Here is a 19,201-nt window from a genome sequence, read left to right on the forward strand (position 1 = left end):
TATATATAATTTTGTGCTAGAGAAGGGCATCCTTTCTTATTTTAATGCCAACTATTTTCAGTTTCCATTGACTTCCGAAATGTTTTATTCCTCCACTTGCCGTCTTTTAGGAGGCAAACAGCCGAGGAGCGGGAGGCGGAGCGCCAACAAGCCAATCGCCTCATCCTGCAGCTGCAGCAGTCCGCCCTCCAGAAATCCCTGAGCGAATCGGCGGTGTCGGATCCACTATGCGCCCACAACTCCTCCCTGTACGCTCTGCAGAACCTCCAGCCGTGGGCCGAGGACAGGGAATAGGGACAGATGAAATAAATCAATCCGCTGGGACATACTTCCATTCATGCTTCATGGAGTAAAATTGACTTGAAACTGAAGCATGGGTCACATCTATTTAAACGGAGGATTTGGTGAGTGCGGCGCACTCAGAAGACGAAACTATGGATTACTTTTGTTTTACTACGGTGGGTGGAAATACCACAACTGTGGAAAACAGATCTAAATCATACTTGCTGAAAAAAAAAAAACAATCTTGGAAACATGTAACTGTCCTCTTATGCTTGCACTTATTCTGCTAATTAGAATAAGAGAGGGGAGAAATGTCTTGTATGCAGTTTGTTTAAGGGATGTAATTAATTTTCCACAGCAAACAGGAGATTCTATGTTCTGAGTCTGCATTCTCTTAACATGGCCATTTGTTGGTGCACTGGTTCTACAAAATACATAGTGTCACAGAGGAAACAAAAGCTGATATTGTTTTTCCTATTTTTTTCTTTTTTTGTTTCGTTTTGGTGGTGCTTGTTCATCTCCCATTCATAAAAATCTTCCTAATGCACTGTCACATAAAAAGCAACAATTGGACCAAACAAAAAAAGATGCCAGAAATATTGCATTTTGGGTGAGGAACGTTATTTGAGTTGTAATAACATGAAAACAGGCTTCAGGAGATAAGGAAATCTCAGCCATGCTGTAAGTTAAGGTAATAAAGGGAGTGATGCATGCTAAGAGATGTTGCTAGAGTCTTTTCATATTCACATTATTATGTTTTTGAATCGAGCCAGAAACTCTGTTTTGTACTTTTACTGTACATGTGTAGATAATATTATAAACCGTTGTTGTGATCTTTTGTTTTTTTATTCATGCTCCACTCTTGTGCACCAAAGTTTTTAAGTGTGTTATTATAAGGTATAAAAGTGTGGGGGGGAAATATGTGGGAAGAATGGTTAACACACAACATTGTTTTTTCTTTGTTTGGGTTTTCCTGAAAAGTTTATTGATAAATATGATTTTATACAACATTTCAATACACACATAATTTGAATTGACAGTTTTAGGAATCTCTGCCTGTCTATCTCTCTGTCATCTTGTCTGGATAACTGCAAATAATTCAGATGACACTATTGTTATAGCACAGTGAGAAAAGGCGAAATATTTATGTCTTTCATTCCTGCTCGCTCTTCAGAATGATGGCTCTTGTTTGAAAAATGGCTTCCATTCCTCCGGAATCAGTGATGAGGTCTAGCTCTCAGATTTTCGCCCTCCTCAGTCATCCCTCCACCCCTCACAGTGAAATTCTGGTCACTCTGAGTCATTGTTTGGGTTTTAAACAAGACAGAGCTGAAAACAAAACTGTCCTCTCATCCTTTAAACATTCTTCTGTACACTGAAGGTTCCTCAACATGAACTGATTGATGCACATGCTCAAAATTAAATGGATTTTCAAGCAGGACATTAACATCATGACACCACAGAATCTCTCTTTTACACACACACACACACACACACACACATGCATTTTTTCTTGCTTCCTATCTGTAAACCAGCTGATGATCTCTTTATTTAGCAGTTATAGAGAAAGACGGTGTAATTACAGAGTTATATCCACGCAGACAAAAGGACAGACATGTATTAGGATAAGAAACAGAAACAAACATCAGATGGTAAGAAAATACCACACAAACAACAGCTAAATATCTTTAGTACAGCTTAGTAGTTACAACACTGAAGAACTGACTTGGGTCACGCTAACACAGACTGACTGAGTTCAGCTCTGTAAACAGGTCTGCATTCTCAAATACAAGAAAAAAGACAAAATATTCTGCCGCTCACGCTGCAGATACGCACTAAATATAGTATAATGTTGACCTCTGTCTTACATGCTTCAAAAACTCTTCACTTTTTGCAGCCCTGTTACATGAAATTATGTTGAAAACAGATTATTGTCGTAGACCTTTACCGGTAAGCTGCTTTTCATTTGATAACAAGTTACACACTGGACCAAAGAAGAGACTGGCAGCATATTTACAAAGAGGCAAAAACCAAAGGCAGTCCAAGCTGACAGTAAGCCTCAACACCCATAAATGAAGGAGACAGAGACGAGGTAGACACTCAGAGAAAGACATTTTCCCAAACAGCTGAAGGTTTGTCTCAGGAGATAACCTTCTAAACCCAAAGTGGCAGTTAAAGCTCCTTTTTATTTTTTGCTTCTCTCTGATGTTATGATGTTTTTTTTTCTGCAGCAAACTCTTGACCATCTCTTATTCTCCTTATCTCTCTTCCTTTTTCATCTCTTGGTCCTTGAAGTCATCTGTTGATCCACCTCCCTCCTGACATTTGTCATTTAGATGACATTTTCAAAGAGCTGCAGAGACCTCATAATGTTTTCATCCTGTACAAAAAAGAAAGAAATTAAAAAGCTGACTTCAGAGAAGAGAACCTTCCAACAAGCACCCTTTAATTCATTTTACTAGCCACAAGGGGGCAGTATATCGTAATAAAAATCTTAATGATCTCTCTCAACACAAACACACTTATATGGAAGATAGCAAAGACCTTAATTAATAGCCATTATAGTGAGAGTTGCAAATGTGGGAGGCCTTAAATAAATGGTGAATAAAATTTGTATTATTGGAAAAACTGCTTTTTTTGGTACTGTTTCAGTTGGTCAAATCCAGAAAAAATGTGTTTTTAGCTTGCAAAAATTACAATAAAACATCAAGCACAAACTCTCAGTTATAATATCTTTTTTAAAACAAGAATCCAAAAGGTTTATAGCTCTCGATTAAGATACTTTAACGAAAGGAAATCTACCTCTTGACAAGAAAGGATGAATTCATCAAGTGTGACGACACCATCTCGATTTTTGTCCATTTTCTGAGGAGAGATGAACAAATATTAAAGACAAAAACAAGTTTTGCAAATATTTTTTGTGCCTTACAACAATAGTCCTTGAACCTTTTCACATTTTGACAAATTCCACTGACATCAAGGAATTTTATTGTAATATCCAGTGTTCCTTAATCCTGGCCCACAAGGACCACTGCTCGGTATGTTTTAGATGTCTCTCTGTCGCACCACACCCATCTAAATGATTCCATAGCCTCCAAGCAGCCATTATGCGCTACAGATGCCTCATTTATCAGCTGTGTGGCAGCAAGGAGACACCTACAGCATGCAAGGCAGTGGTACTTGAGGACCAGGATTGAGAACCACTGTTTGATCAAAACAGTAACGGTCAGGTGGGGAAAAAAATCCATCCGTCACCCCATCAAGATACACTGTTAGTTCCTGCTATAGTTTAGCTATCATCAGCTACATCATGATACTAGAGCCCCAACCTGACGTTAAAGGATCATGTGTTCCCAACTCAGAAATTTTCAGAAAGAATTTCCATCTAGAACTTTATTGGGTAATTCTAACTAATCAATATGCGTTGATCTAAATCTATTTTTTAGTACTTCCTATATTATTGTTCTATGGAGAAGTGAACCTCTGACCTGTTCTCAAGTCTTAGGCAGCATATAAATTCTTTTCTTTCAGGATCAAATGTGTCCAGTAACAAAGTACATATACTTTGTTACCTTACTTAAGAAGAAATGTTGGCTATCTATGCCTTATTCCTTTTAAGACAGCTTTTCACTTCTACTCCTTACTCATTTTTGGTAATTATGTCTACTTTATACGGCTTAAATTTTAAACTAGACTCATTAGTTTTGTTTCATTTCAGAAAATTTCCGTTATGGCTTGTTGCTGTTTAAACAACCATAAAAATAATTTGTTGTATCCAGGCAATAAATTTCTGTGGTTGGACACGGCACTGCACCAACTGTTTGTTCCCCACATACCAAAATGAATAGTTTTCCAAGATTATGCAGAGTTAAATTTGACCTTGTTACTATTAGTTATAAAACTAAGGAAATTAAGTATAAGGAAATTATCATCCAGAATTGTAGAAAAAATTTCCCTTAATAGGGTAGAGCAGTAACTAGTATAAGGTTTAAAGCATCTATCCTTAACATTTGTCCTGTATTATTTTTAAAAATGGTACTTTTACACTTTTACTTGAGTAAAAAGCTTAAGTTGATACTCTGGATAAATATTAATGCTTTGACACCTGTGTTAAGAAATACTTTCTATTCAGCTCTATCGTGTGTGATTGTATGTTCAGGGGGCTGGGCAGGGATTTCTTTTTGGCGTACTGTTTTGTTTTCCCAAATCTTAGTTCTTTTTGTCACCTGTATACAGAACATCCTAAGGCAGGCAGCAATTTTGACAATGATGGCTTATGAGTAGCGGGAAAATTAGAATATTAATTGGAAATTCATGAAGCCCAACACGTATTAGCTAAATATATCAGAACATTTGCTAAGTTTTTCTAAGATTCTAAATGGCCTCTCAGTCTGTTTTTATAACTAAACAGTCATGAAAGTGTTAAATTAAAGACACACAAGGAGGGAAAACCACCAAAGTTAATTGCAATTGAAGTAATCCTCAACTATTTTGCAAACCCAAATGGAAAAGCAAATAACTGAGGAATGGTAAGCCTAAATTACATGTGTGATACATAATTTGAAAGCTAACACCTTCTAGTTTCTGAAAATATAAATGAAAATTGGGTGAGTAAAACACAGCCTAAGCTGCATCAGTTCAGACATGACTCATGACTGTTTTTTTTCTTCTCAATAATAAAAGGTCTTACTTGAACAGCAGTAATAAAGATATGCTCATGAATAGGCATGTTTCATTGTATTACATTTGTTCTATATCATGTCAACCACAAATGCAGAAAATGTCAGACCTCTAGCTACAACAGTTCCAGAGCTGTGGGGCTTTTGGTGTCACCAGCGTCTCCAAACCTCCAAATGTGCCAAATTGTGCCAAATGCTTTTACTCAAGTATTTGACCCTTAGAATAACACTGAAGCATTTTGATGGCCACAAAACATTTATGAAGCAAGTATTTAGCCATTTTTTTCAGAAACAGTGCATATAACAAAATAAAAAATCCATAAGCCTAAAAGAACATAAAATCTATAAGAAAAAGTGAAACTGCTGCTTTTCAAGCTAAAATAACCTCCAGTGCCTTTTCTGAGCTGTATTTTTTATATTTATTTTTTCTTTTGCCTTAGGCATTGTCATAAAAGAAAGCCACTTTCCAAACTTCAAAAAAATCGGAGATATTCTGAACTGTGCCCACTGATCCAGTCTCAGCAGTGTACTTCACTCCGGTAACAAGGCTCTGCTTTATGCAACCCAGTCACATCTACCATTGTTTGAAACCTTATTTAATCGGCTACAAAGCCAAACAGCCCACATGGTTTTAACCAATAACAGCAGGACTCTATGAGGTGTAATATCGCTCTACTGGTGTGTCATTGACTGACAGGCAAGAACCCCGAGACTTCATCGACTGTCCCTGACTCAAATAAAGTCATACTAAGATGTAGACACGTTTGTCTTGTAGGTAAGAAGACGATATAAAAAAACATACCAAACATTGCAGACAAATGTTTGAGGAAGTAAGTCTTATTAGAAATATGCTAAAAGGACAAAGTTGGAAGTCAGGAAGAGCCACTAGGCACTAATTTACAGGAGATTTGACAGTTTCTCAAGTATGGGGTCCTTATTTCTGATTAAAATAAGTTTGCATTTCATTTGATAATATGTCAACCTCCCAGAGTCTAAATAAAGAATGGAGAATGTAAGAATTAACTGTCCTTCAAGTCCAGTGGGAAGTTTCCACAGTGATGATTTAGGGTGTTATGCCATCTGCTGGTATTGGGCCAATTCTGCTCCTGAAATCCACAGTCAACACAGCTGCCTAAAAGGAAATATTAATGCACATTCTGCCTCCGTCTGTTGGCAAACCTCACAGGGATACTGATCGCATTTTCCAGCAGGATTTCAGCACCCAACCACACTGCAAATAGTACCAAAAGCTGGCTCAGCAACCATGGTGTTGCTAGGGCTTGGTTGACCATCAGACTCATCCGATCTGATCCCTATTGAAAATCTACAGGTTACTGTAAAGAGGCAAATGAGAGATACTCGACCCAAACAAGGGAAATGATCAGAAGACGTATTAAAGCAGGCTGGACTACATACAAACAGAGCCCCAGGCTGATCGTCATCATAGCTCGCCTACCTGATGCAGTAAATCATGCACAAATACAGTTTCTATATGATCTTATCTAAGATTCAAATTTTCTGAGACACTATAATTATACTATATTTTTAAATATTTAATTCTATGTGTGGTAGATCTTTACAGATCTTATGTCTGAGGCAGCACAGGGTGTAAAATGATTTTTGGCCTGAAATGTTCAAAACTAGTGACCACTGATCTTTGATCTAGTTTTTTAAGATTTCACTCCAAGAGTAATCTGACAGTGCCCTGTACTGGCTCACATATGAGTTTGATGCCCAATATCTATAACACCCATCTCGCCTAATGCTTTTTTTTTTCTTCACTTTTTTACATTATTCAGCTTTTTTAAGTTGCACTTGTTGCTTTGCTGTAAGTACCATTCATCACTGCTATGGATGAAGCAATCTTGTCGTTCATACCTGAAAGAAGGCATCCACATGCTGCTTGGGAGCATCCGTTTTCAGGACAGGATATGTGTACTTCCCCATCATGTCATAGATTGCTCTGACTATGTCTGTCATTTCCTGCGAAACGGAACAGAAGCACAGCCTTAAAGAGGCCTGAGATTTAAAACCTCACAATTGAAAGGAAAAAAAATAAAATAAAAAACCTCTTTGTTGATGTATCCATCTCTGTTGATGTCGTAGAGATTAAAGGTCCACTGGAGTTTCTCTGTGACAGAACCTCTTAGCAGGATGGATAAAGCCGTGACAAAGTCCTGCAAAACAAAGAAACACAGTATAAGTCCCAAACGGATAAAAGCCAGAGCAGTAAAACAACTTTACATGACAACCAGGGCTGGACTAAGCTGGTCCATGTATGTCATTATCTCATTTAAAAAAATGCATTTATAATTGATATAAATCATTATGCAACAAATAATCTGATAAATAACTCAATTAGTATATAAAGAAACCATTCCCATTGCATTTTCACCTGTTAAAATAGATAATAAACCAGTAAAACATGAAGGAAGCACAAAGATGCTCAGGGGGGGGGAAAGGCTAAAAAGCCTCAAAGTAGACGTAGCCAAAAGCTCCAAATCAAAAACTTTGTTTTGTGCCACAAGTGTAACTTTAGCAGCAGGGAGGAGCAGAAATGCAGGTGGACTCAGGATCAGGTCAGAATAGCTACTAACAGCCTGGTAAAGTGAAGCAGATAATGTTAGCACTGGCAGAACTAATAAATGAAGACTTAGCAATAAATAGTCTCTTCATAGGGAGACTTTCACCTATTTTAAAATACTAGTAACAGATAAGTGGGAAGTAGGCTAATAGCATGCACTAGAACAAATATATAGTTCTATAAAACATGCAATCTTTTAGCAATAAGAAGCTAGTGTGTGTCAGTGTTATGCACAATTTAATACAAAATACAGATAATTTCTATAGAGAAAGCAGACGGCTGAAATTGTGTGTTCTAGTGGGGTGCCCATTTCACCATTTCACCAACAGCCATTTCACTGTGTCCCAAAGTGAGAACAGCCTTGTCTTACTTTTGCTAACAATTAGGTTTTTGGGCTAGGGTGTGAATTAGGATGAATGGGAGTCAACACATGGTCCTCACTACATATAGCAAGATGAGAAGGGATGTGTGTGGAGGGGCTTTATGTTGAAATAATGTTGTGTCAATTTTAATTTGGTATTTTAATATTATGATGTAGTATTAGAGAAGCATTGGCAGAATGGATTGTTTTTTTTATTAGCAGAGGTAGTTAGTATTGAGTTACATTTAGTTGAGTCACCTTCTAGGTGTGGTTTTACCTTGGTAATATGCTCACCTTTGTGAAGGCACAAGTAGGTCAATATAAAAAAAATATGTTAATGGAGAAATATATAACTATAAAGTATTGAATAAGATTTTTAGGCTGCTCTACCCAACTTAATCATTTAAGAAACTTAAATGATTAAAGAACTGACTTATTTCAACCAGAAATGAATCCAGCCCTATAAAAACCTACATATAGGTTTAAATAAGACTTCTTGTTGGTACAAACACTTTGTTTCTAATGTTATTTTGGGCTGAGCTATTCATCAGTTAATATAAATTACCTACTGTAGATATTGATTTAATTTGGTTTATTTTTAAACATAGATTTAAAGCGTTTAAAATGTCTTATTCTGCATACATTTTACATTTCTGTAGTCTATTTTTTTTCATACAAGTTGATTTTATATATATAAAAAACAAGAAAAAAATCAGATGTTATGATTGACTTAACTTTGACAGATGACTTTATGCTTAAGGAGTATTTATACCAAGCAGTTTTTTACTCATCACCCTTCACTCTATTTTTAAACAACACAGTACACCCTCTTGAATGCTGCATGTTTCTTTATACTCATACAACCAATCATGCTGGGCCACCATGTTTAAAAGTGGCCATATTTTGGTCCCAGTAAGCCCTGCTAGCTGTGGAAATGAATAAACCAAACCTCAAACTTTATTGATCCTGTGTGTCCAGTGTCAAAAGCATTGAACAGGTAGTGAGCGTAGGCGCTGGCATCTGAAACACATAAAATAAACAGTTAATGAACCTATTTGAGCCAACAGTGAGAAAATATTGATGCACTTCTCACCCCCATGTGGAAAAAACTTGGAGTAGATTTGTTTGAAAGTTTCTTCACTGACAACTCCACTGGGACATTCCTAAAAAAGAAGGAGTGACAGAAAAATGCAGCGTTGAGAGGAACATGGAAATCCTACAGTGACTATAATAAGATATGAAGACATACAGACATCTGGACAGAAATATTAAAGACTCAATTATCACACACTCAAATACTCTGAGTGAATTTGCACAGAAACAACATAAATTCATGTTGAGATTTAGACAAGATAAAGTAAGCATCATTAAAATGAAGATAAATCCAATATTCTACAGATTAACAGTTGGAAATAACATGAATTAAGTAAGTGATACAGTAGGTGTCATTTTATTAAGCCAATTATCAATGAGCTATACAGTTTGGGATCATTAATCAATTTCCAGATTCAAATTGTTGCAGAGAGCTTTAACAAAGTTTCCTTATAATTTGTTGCTTTAATTGAAAGTTGCTGCCTGTAAAAATATGTTCGCCTGTTAAGATTATAATACTGTCAGATTAAACCCTAAAATAAATCCACAAACTTTTTTTCTGTAAATGTTACTCACAAATCAGCATCCTTCAGAGTAACAATAGCTAACAAACTGAAACAAATTAAAAATGCTGGAAAAAACATTTCACTCCATTGATAAACATACCTGTTTTGATTAATTTCATTTTATTATTAAGAAAACTGTTATTTTTTTCTTTAGATGCTTTAGTCCATAACCTTGCAAACTTGACCTATATTTTTCCACATATATTTCACATAACTTTTAATAAATATTTAATAAAAATGGTTCATAAAGTTGGAAATATAGCAAATGAGAATTAGCCTGAATTTACAAATGTCTTGATCTCAGCCCCCAAACCCAGTGTATTTATTTATATAGCACAGTGTTAAACAGCTACTAAAACTTACTTACAATAAACAACCTACTGTTCTGAAGTAATCCTGCCTCATTATTTTATTTTGCATATTGTAGTTTTAACAATAATTACATGACTTCTTGTTTTTATTGCACTTGTATAGCATCTTACATTCTTGAAGCCCCTGTAGAGCACTTGGAGTTCTCTTTTACTGAAGTTGGTTTGAGCTTCCATCTGATCGAGACCTTCTGGTCTATGGCACACAACAGTCATCTCCAAGTCGTCATCTGCTTTGTCTGAAAGGACAAACAGAGGAACTCATACAGTTAACAACATATGGCCTTCGTTTCTATACGTTTTTCATGTCTAAAATGTTACCTTTTCACATTAATCAGCAGAATTCTCACTTTAAACTCAAAACTTCAATTTGCACATATTTCGAGGTTAGGCTTTAAACAACTGACTGGAACATTTAAACAATTAAAAAACCTGCAAGGAAAAAACAATGTTGTATGGAGATTTGTTTTGTGACCAGTCCTGTCAGTGATGTGATATGGTACAGTTGTTAGCAACATTGCCTTGCAGCTCGAAGGAGTCAGGTTCAGGCTCAAAACCATGAGCCCTTTCTGTGCAATTGTAATGTTCACCTCATGCATGTATGTGTTCTCACTCTCTTTCTACTCCAACATCCTTCCTCAAAAAAGACAGTATATAAATAACCAAATGCTCCTTCATGTATTGGCACGCACCAACACAACTGTCAAAATAAAATTCAGCCTTTGAGGACCTTTTTATTGCAAATATTCAGTTTGCAATGAGTGAGTGAAAGTGAAAGTGAGGATGAAATATGGCAGTGAAGAGAGGTAGAGGTCAGATCAGCAGTTCCATGTTTGTCCTCAGTCAGACCCTGTCATTACCAACTCATTATCCTCCTGGTTGCAGGGGAGGGGAGAAAGGACACACCATTGACTCCTCACACACTAGCATACCTATAGGTGATCATCACAGCATAAAATCAAACCCCTTCCCTTCGTCCTTTCTCTAACACACCCATCTATGCAGCTCAAAACCCCCTGAGCCCTTTAGTGTAATAATTATGCATGCTGTTATAACTGTGCATAATTTAATCTAAGTACGAATAATAATTCCGAACATGATAAAGTGCTCATAATGGGAAGCAATAAAAGCTCAGAGCAAAAAAAGGAAGTGGTCTTAGAGATGTTTAGATAATAAAGTGTGATGTTTAATGAAGGTCCTTTCAAGATAATGTCCAAGAGAGAGAGCAGCTTCGAATAAAATCTAAGGTCATAAATACATCTGGCTAACATAGATAATATACCTATAGTTGGGTTTAAGCAGCAGTTATGTGGCACATCAGCCCTAGAAAATAAAAGCTCTAACCCACAAAGATGTATCAACAAATATTGCATGGAGTAGTCGAACATAATCAAGGGCAAAATTCTCTTTTTAAAGCTTTCCTGAAATATGCTTTTAATATACAAAGTCTCAGTCTTAATTGGATAAATTATTACCTCTAAATCTGATAATTGTGTTTCAATTTAAACAGATCGGCTTGATAATTTTAATAATGATGGATTTGAACCTAAAAATGTCTCACAGTTTAATGTTTACTGAGTCCTTCAATGTCAAGACATGGGGACATTGAAAATTTTTAAATTAAGTAATTTTTCTCTCCGTGGAAAAAAAAAACATAAGGACTTTGCAAAGCCTCATTACTCCAGAGCCTTTCAAAGTCGGTCCTTTCAATAAATCACGGAACAACGTCGCAGTGCAACTATAATTACTTTGAGTAACAGTGGAGTCACCAGTTAACCCGTAAAAATGTACATAAGATAAAAAACATATCTATGCTTTAATCATTGCATCATAAATGTAAGGTTGAAACATTGCAGCCATTTTTAAAAGTCAGTCATTTAAATGTATGTCATATACGTTCTGAACTATTCTTTTTACCACACAATACCTTTCTTTAATGTTGTCTATTCATTGCCTAAGGCTTATGAATTGGTAGGACTTAGAAGTACATCAAGTGGAGTTGTCTTGCTATTTAAATGTGCCATATATATATTAACTTGCTTGCCTTGCTTTATGGTCTCTTCCGTGAATCTGTTAGACACACACACATGCTTACATCCTGCTGAAGGTCGTATGCTTCATAACACAGGGTAGAGATACTTTACAGCACCCTATCCGGAGCTTTAGTTAGAAACAGACAGTCCAAGTAACAACAAACATGAAACTAAGCTCTTTAAAGCATCTTATTTTTATGCAAAACTCTGAGATGCAATATGAAACTGATACAGCCATACTTTTCATTGGGTTTTAGTGAGCTTGAATGTGAGAGTTACAATGAGTTTTCTGTCCTAATTTAAAGCCCAGGCTTTGCAAAATGTTCTCTTTCTAAGAACATATTTTAACCACAATGATTACCATAGTTTTGAATGAATGTGAATATAACAGTATGTGCTGTGGAGGAACAAATAAAATCAGGCGGTTCTTTGTAATTTCTCATTTGAAAACTGCAAGACAGATAAAATTAGGAGACTTTATGTTTGCTATCATATTTATGGACTGAATAGAGCCTATCAAAGTAAATGATTCTAACTATAGGAGCAGCATAATTTGACATAATGATGAAACACATGACTAATGTATGTGTTCATTTAACTTTTCTTTGTTTTGGAGACTAATGAGATTATCTAACACTGGTGCACGAAAGTGTATTATCTCTGCTGCCACCTGCTTTATTCTTGTTATGTCATTACAAGAGGTGAGAAAATATCTATATTCAATCTAAGCTGGTTCCGTTAGTAGAGATAATGAATCATAACAAAATGATAAAGTTTTTTCACAAATAATGAAGCAAATATTTAGAAAATAATTATTTTGCTACTACAACTGAATAACAATGATGATCTATGTAAGTGGCAGCAGTCGAGCAAAAACTACAATACATCATATTTAGATTTCTGATATATTTTTTCCCCTTTACCAGCTAAGTGAAAAAAGTGGAACTAGTTTTTTTTTTCTCACAAAATCAGACCTGGATTAAAGCTGGAGATTAACTCACCCTCTACAGAGATGACTCCTAAAAGATGCAGCAGTTTGATAGCGCCACAACATAGCAGGATGGTGGCTATAGTCTGTAAGCTGTTGTCCCTCTGTTCCTCTCTTTCCATTCTGATCACTTTCTAATGAAAACTTCATACAATGTTAAATAAGAACAAGTAACTTCCAAAGAGCCAAGTACGTCTTTCTGTTGCATAGTCCATGTATTTTGAGCTTGCTTCACCAACAGAGATTGCTGCACTCACCTGTTTCTTTTTATCCCTCATTCCCCCATGTCCCTGCAGCATCTCCTCCCCATGCCCTGACCTTTTCTCCATGCCAGTAACTCTTTTTGTGTCCCCCTCAACAGTCTCTGCGTCCTTCACTGTTAGGAGCTGTATTTTTACTGGAGGGTCCAATCTGTTCTGCACAGTCACACTGATGAACTCACCTTCAGCTGTGTGGGGTTATGTCTGTATGTTCTCACATCAGCAGTTGATTTATTGTTTCCGTTTACATATAGGGTCATCTTTACTGAGCAGAAACTGTTTGTGAAAAAGTGACTTTTCTCTTAAAGTATGCTGAAGTTTTACTCTAAAGCTTGTTTGTTTTTTAATCAAAACTCCAGATGAAAAGTTATTCTGTCTCCTGTTTTGATCAAAGCTGAGCCAAAAAAAACAAGTTAAGCTTCTGACTACCAGCAGGGGGAGGCAGAAACCAACAGACCTTCAAAGCAATAGATCCAGCTGATGTTGCAGTTATACAGAGCTAAAACAAACAAACAAAAAAATACCCCTTTCTCCAATAAATTGTGATTGGCACTCAAAATATAAAGCGTACATGCACATGCCACACAAGCTGCTTTACTTGATTAGAAAAGCCTAAAGCTTATTGAAAACGTTACTGATCCTAAAACATGAATACTGATAAAAAATGAAAGTCAAGTTTAGTCTCTCCTATTACAACAAACTCATGTGAACAATAATGCACTGGTTTAAAATCCCAACTTGTTTGATCAATTAACATGTTTAGAGAGACTTTGATTAAATAATAATAAAAGAACAATCCTTAATTGTCTCACTGGAGAATTACAGGTGTTTTCAGGAAAAAAGGAAAAGGTTATAAAGAAGAGAAATGTATCGTTATCAAGAAATGCAAATAATTAGATGTGTAACCTAGTAGGATAAATAAAAAAATGCACAATTGTATATCAAAAACAGCAACATACTATTTACAAGGAAAAAAAGGTGTACAATTACAAGCATAAACATAAATAACATTGAGCTTGTAGGGAGCAGTGATAGTTATTTACTCTAACAGCTGCTGGAAGAAATAATCTGCAGTAATGCTCCTCAGTGCTCAGAGGGACCAACATTCTTTTTGGCAAGGAAATCTGAAACATGAATACAAACATAAAACTTGTGGTCAAATATCTTTTAAAAAATTACAAAAGGGAACGTGAAAAACGACTCCAATCAGTTTTAGTTAGCTATAAGAGCATGAAACCTGATGTTTTCATACCAGTTTGAGCTTATATGGTAAACCTTAAGGCTTAAGGTTTAACTGAAACACATATAGCCTCAAACATTAGGGAAACACATCTCAGAATAATAATGGGAACAACATCAGTCAGATGCAAACTGGAAATACTCTGACTGAGCTGTGTTCTTGTGGTGAAGAATTGGTAGAAGTCTCTAAATTTGCAAACATGGAATATTGCAGCTGTAATTGCAACAACAGGTGGTTCTTTGGGCTATTGACTCAAGCAGGACCTAACATGATTACATACCATTGTTTTAAGGTTTGTATCTTTGAAATTTAAAAAAATGAACCCTTTTTCTTGAACTTCAGAACGATGCTCTGGTTTGTATATTATCCAGTATAATCCTATTAAAGTGGGCTAAAGTTAAAAGGAGCTAGTCTAATAGTGGTTTACACATCTTTTGTGGATGTTTGGGGGTTTTATTGTAAGGTATAGCCATAAAGTAAACAGAAAATTTTATGCAGGACGAATTTTACCAGAAACTGTCTTGCATTGCCCTCTCTAGAAACCAGCAAGCTGGATCTAGACTGTTTCAATTCAGCTGTCTGAGATAGCAGAAGCTAGAAAGATTTCCACCATAATCTTTATGTATCTTCCTTTGTATCTTGACATAGTTAGACAGTATCTCACTGCTCTGAAGCCTTACTTCCATAAGTTACTTCTGATAAACTCTTCAGCCAAATTAAATTGTGTTAGAGTTGAAAGAAACCAGATAAAAACAAGTGAAGCTGTCATCCTTTAGCCTGTAGGTGGCTCTACTGCTCCATCAGTTTTCCTATCACTTCTCTACAGCTCTTAAATTACAGCAACAATGATAAAAACATTTTAATTTAGAAGGATTTTATCTTATTTTGTGAAAAATTAGAAATATTTTTATCATTTCAAATTTTACTTTTATCTTTTGTCTCACTTGGGATTTATTTATGTCATACGATGTGATTATTTAGCAACACTTCCATCTGGCTAAATACACATACTGATATCAGATGTAGATAAACTAGGCTTAGACCAACAGATTAGTAACTACCCCTACCAAAATAATGTATATTTGCAAGATATGACAGTAAAATCCATCCATTCACATCAGAAAATATGGGATATTTGCTTCTCTGGTGTTTATTTGGCAGGCAAAGCAAAGTAAGGCTGGTTTATTTGTATAAAGAATTTAGTAAGAGAGTAGAGTGCTGTACTCAAAACAAAAAAACACAAAAAAACAAGAAAAAAGAGGAAAACACGCAGAGAAAATGACATTGCAGTGCCACAATAAAGGCAGAAAAAGAAAAGTTTGACTACAAACTTCAACTATTATGGTTATTTAACAACATAGTCAAAGGTAACTCTAAACAATATGGTTTTTAGTTAATTTAGAGCAGTTTAAGGTTTCGGCATGCCCTTTAGAGATTAATGAAGCATAAGAACTAGAAGCTGCTTTTGGATCTGTAAAAACGGAGCCGGTTTTTATGCTGTCCTGCATCTTTACTATTTCAACAAATTGCTGCTATCATTTTTTTTTTCTTTTTACATCTGTTTTTATCCGATTGGTTGTGAACTGTTTTTTTTAATCTGTTAGTCCTGACTCTAAAGATCTACTAGTTCTTTTTCAGACTGATTTTCTGGTTCCCAGACTGGTTTATAAAGCATAAGTCAGTCTGGCTGGCCAGGCTATTCTTAAGTGATGGAAAACAAACTTTGTGACTCTCTTTAAGTACCTCTACAAGGTTCAGGTCTAATTAGTCCATCACAACACAGATTTTGAGCCTGATCAGTGATTTAAACCTACGATAACTGAGATAACTGAGACTGTGAGTGAAAAAAAGTGGCCAATTCTCAAAAAGAACATTGAAGTTTTAAGGTCTCGACTGTTAGAATTGGTGCCTCATTTAATTGCTTTTTTTTTTCTCCAACAACATAACATCAAGATTATGGTCAGTAAAGAAGTCATTGAATAAAAAACTATTTCCTGGCCTATATATTTTTGAAAAGGCCAGTTTTAATGGTTGATTCTATCTCTGTGTGTGGTTGTATCTAATTCACGAGATACTTGATAACACACTTATTCTTGTGTAAACTACACATGAAAAAAAAACGAGGCTAAAGAAGACACTACTGTAAAATGAAAAGTAATTATAAGATGAGCCCATCTCACTTACGCTGACAGGATATGATAAGACAGTGAGTTATTTTTAGATAAATTGTTTAATTGTTCGGCTGCTTTTCTGTTTCACCCAATGAGACTGCTTAACTTGAAAGGTATCCTTGAATTAAAAAAAAAGACTTAAGCAGGTCAGTGTTAATTAGAATATACAAAAAGGTGAATGTCATTATAAGGACTTGTTGCTTTTTAAAACAGGCAATAGGTGAGATGCAAACTCTTGTAAGTTCCAAAGTGTGGGTCTTATTGTACAACAAATATTTTACATGTAATAACACTACTAAGTGAATTGCAGATTTGAAATGTGTGCACTTCTGTATCTCTAAGCCCTTCAAGAGAAAGGTTTTTACTGACAGAAAAGGTCAAGAGCAACAACTGGTTGAGAATCACACATTTGTTCAAAAGGCTTAAAGGCCATGCAGGATATGCACATAAAAGGCTCAATTCTGCAAATATAACTTACAATGAATTGGTTTACATAATGAGGATGTGAGCACATTGCAGTTCTGACAAGAAAAGTGTGTCCAAGTAGAATAAAGCAGACTTAATTAGAGTTTACTTTCCAAAAATCAAAATACAATTTCCTATAAATACTAGGATCTGAACCAATATTGATATCCAATTTTAGTATTGATGTTATGGCCTATAACCAGAGTGTGAAATACGGGGGGGTCCGGGGGGGCTCATTAAATATTTTTTTGTCACTAATGGTCACTAAAATGTTTTTAAGCTCAATATGTCCAGTATTTAAAATTCAAAATCAAAATCCAATCCTGTTTGTGTATGCAAATTAACCATGCGCTTTTCCGCAGTTAATAACACGGGCAACCAGACGCGAAACAGATTGTGCGAAGAAAGCATGTCTTTACTCCTGTTTGTGGACCTCAACGGACCTCCTCTGGAAAAATTCCAACCAGTTTCATTCGTCAGAAACTGGATTAAAGCAGGACATGTGCGTGCATGAAAGAGAGAGACAGACAGAGAGAGAGAGACAGACAGACAGAGAGACAGTCTTTGTGCGTGTGTGTTTTCATAGACTGACTGTCTGTTCATTGCCCGCTCCACCAGATTCAGAACAAGCTTCATCCACCAAGCCCACTCAAACTCTCTCCCCACAACCAGATCCTCCAGGCTGACCCCCCCCCCTAAAAAAATCCCTCCAGACAAACTGTCTCCTGCACTACTATTATTACTATATTTATTTACTGTTCTTTTGCACTATTACTATTACAAATATATCTTACATAATTGTCAATAATAATAATAATAATTTTTCTGATGCTATTACCATCTGCCTTTTTGCACTAGCATAAATATTGCATATTTTATATTATTGTACATTTTATATTCTATTGTGAAATTGAATGTATAAATTTTAATATTAGGAACTGATCTTATCTGTTGTGCCTGTGCACTTTATTTGTTTCACTGTTGGTGAATGAGAAATGTCCTCTCGAGTCCTTGTACCGGTATGTCTGGTGAATCTGCAGAATTGACATTAAAGCTGACTTTGACTTTGACATTGCAATTTTATAGGCCTACTGCATATTGAGAAAATTTAGATCGGTATTGCGCAACAATCGGGAAATGGGGACCCCCCCCCCAAATATTGACAGGTACTCCGCACACTGCCTATAACTGACCCTCTCCCCTTCTCCTAAAGAAACAAAAACTGAAACTATATATTATTAAGCTTGGGCAGTTAACATTGGGCAATTACTTATTGGACTGATACCAACAAGTTTTAAAATGACCAACACTGGCCAATACTGATATCAATGCTGGCTTATCATGCATAAACACGAGAGTTACCCAAAGACTGAGTCCCAGTTTAATCCTGGAAATAAATGCCTCTGGCATCAATGTCACCTCACAGAGACCCCCAACAGACAGCAAGCTCCATGCTTGTGCCTTCTTTTCCAAAAAAAAAAAATCCAGTTCTTTTGTCCCTCTAATGTCAGCTGCACCATGTGGTTACTCGATTGATATTTCTGGTGGCCAGCTCTTGGTAAAGGTAACTCTGATTTTATCTCCGCTTGCAAAGTCTGTGCCCAAAGGAAGAGTTGTCAACATTTCTCTGCTGGTTTACTTCAATTTCTTTGGTCGCACATATCGCTCAACTTTGTCCGCCGCCTTGCAGCATTGAAAAATAAGATGATAATAGTTACCCTTATTGAAAGATTTTCTAAAGCTTGTCCCCTCATGGCTCTCAATAATCTCCCCTCAGCCTCCACACCAGCCAAACTCCTGCTCTCCCATGTCTTCAGACTTCATAGTATTCCCACTGAGGTTGTCTCAGATCATGGCCCTCAATTTGGTGGCTGGGAATCTATATCTTCCTAAATAAGAAGCTTTTCTTGCATGGATACAATGTTGTAAAAGGCAACAGAAAGTATGCAGCTTTTGTAGAAAGGTCAGAGTAGTACTCCCTTTGTCTTTCTCCCTAGAAGACCAAAAATGTTCATCTTCTTACAGCTCGCTGTTCAGCTGTGAGCACCGCTGTGAGCTTAAAACAGAAACTCCAAAGTGATCAGTGTTGCCAAAGTTTCCCACAACAACAAA

At 36.1% G+C, this 19,201-nt stretch overlaps 2 protein-coding genes across 4 annotated transcripts in view; one reads left to right on the forward strand and one right to left on the reverse strand.

The window, feature by feature from the left end:
- The window catches only part of tlx3 (T-cell leukemia homeobox 3), a 3,556-nt gene extending 2,205 nt beyond the window's left edge, over positions 1 to 1,351 (forward strand). Inside the window, exon 3 of the mRNA XM_015393476.1 lies at positions 111 to 1,351. Within this exon, the coding sequence (XP_015248962.1) occupies positions 111 to 294 (184 nt within the window). The 3' untranslated portion in view covers positions 295 to 1,351. The remainder of the gene's footprint in view (positions 1 to 110) is intronic.
- A 1,156-nt stretch (positions 1,352 to 2,507) lies between these two features.
- kcnip1 (Kv channel interacting protein 1) overlaps positions 2,508 to 19,201 on the reverse strand; it is a 62,391-nt gene continuing 45,697 nt past the window's right edge. For 2 of the 3 annotated variants that reach the window (XM_015393478.1, XM_015393479.1), the window contains exons 2-8: positions 10,047 to 10,171; positions 9,000 to 9,069; positions 8,856 to 8,926; positions 7,031 to 7,138; positions 6,840 to 6,944; positions 3,085 to 3,147; positions 2,589 to 2,662 (exon numbers count right to left, since the gene is read on the reverse strand). In XM_015393478.1, coding sequence (XP_015248964.1) covers positions 2,615 to 2,662; positions 3,085 to 3,147; positions 6,840 to 6,944; positions 7,031 to 7,138; positions 8,856 to 8,926; positions 9,000 to 9,069; positions 10,047 to 10,171 — 590 coding nt within the window. In that variant the 3' untranslated portion in view covers positions 2,589 to 2,614. Of the gene's footprint in view, positions 2,663 to 3,084; positions 3,148 to 6,839; positions 6,945 to 7,030; positions 7,139 to 8,855; positions 8,927 to 8,999; positions 9,070 to 10,046; positions 10,172 to 19,201 lie in introns of all 3 variants that reach the window. The other variant, XM_015393477.1, reaches the window with a different exon arrangement.

Source organism: Cyprinodon variegatus, unplaced genomic scaffold (assembly GCF_000732505.1).
Source record: "Cyprinodon variegatus isolate N-32 unplaced genomic scaffold, C_variegatus-1.0 Scaffold643, whole genome shotgun sequence".
Lineage (NCBI taxonomy): Eukaryota > Metazoa > Chordata > Actinopteri > Cyprinodontiformes > Cyprinodontidae > Cyprinodon > Cyprinodon variegatus.